At 45.8% G+C, this 487-nt stretch overlaps 1 protein-coding gene across 1 annotated transcript in view; it reads right to left on the bottom strand.

Annotated features, from left to right (window-relative positions):
• Window positions 1–487, bottom strand: part of LOC119585690 (probable G-protein coupled receptor Mth-like 1) — a gene marked incomplete at its 3' end in the record, with an annotated part of 98,315 nt that overhangs the window by 5,250 nt on the left and 92,578 nt on the right. The window contains 1 exon segment of the mRNA XM_037934364.1: window positions 128–322. Within this exon segment, the coding sequence (XP_037790292.1) occupies window positions 128–322 (195 nt within the window).

Raw genomic sequence — 487 nt, 5'->3', positions numbered from 1 at the left:
CGTTGGTCAGCTAAATTCCTCATGCAAACAAAATCATCTCTGACATAACCTTTTACAGACGTACAGCCCTAAAACAATAATAAAAGCTAAAATGAGAGAGAGAAAAATATACAACCGTCCCACTCACCAGCTTTTGCGATCCATTTTCCATCTTGACGGTGACGTTGAAGTAGGTATCTATGGCGGCGACGCACTTCCTGGCCATGGAGTCCAAGATCTGGCCAAAGGGACAGCACTTCCTCATGCAGTTGCCCGAATCGCAGCCCGGGGTCTCGGAAAGTTGCAGTTGCTGCCTCTCTGCCTCGCTCACGCAGATGTAAGCCTGGGGGTCATTGAGTTTTGAGTTTAGCACTTGCATGAGTTACGTTGTTTGAATGACGGTTTTTGGACAGCGTGAAGTGGGGTTTTCTTTTATGGAGCATTATGGATGACAAGGGAAGTTTATATTTTATTTCAATATTAGAAAGTGTTGAGCGAGCGAGCGAGC

The sequence above is a fragment of the Penaeus monodon genome, chromosome 20 (genome assembly GCF_015228065.2).
Source record: "Penaeus monodon isolate SGIC_2016 chromosome 20, NSTDA_Pmon_1, whole genome shotgun sequence".
Classification (NCBI taxonomy): Eukaryota; Metazoa; Arthropoda; class Malacostraca; order Decapoda; family Penaeidae; genus Penaeus; species Penaeus monodon.
This window is presented reverse-complemented; position numbering and strand designations above follow the sequence as displayed.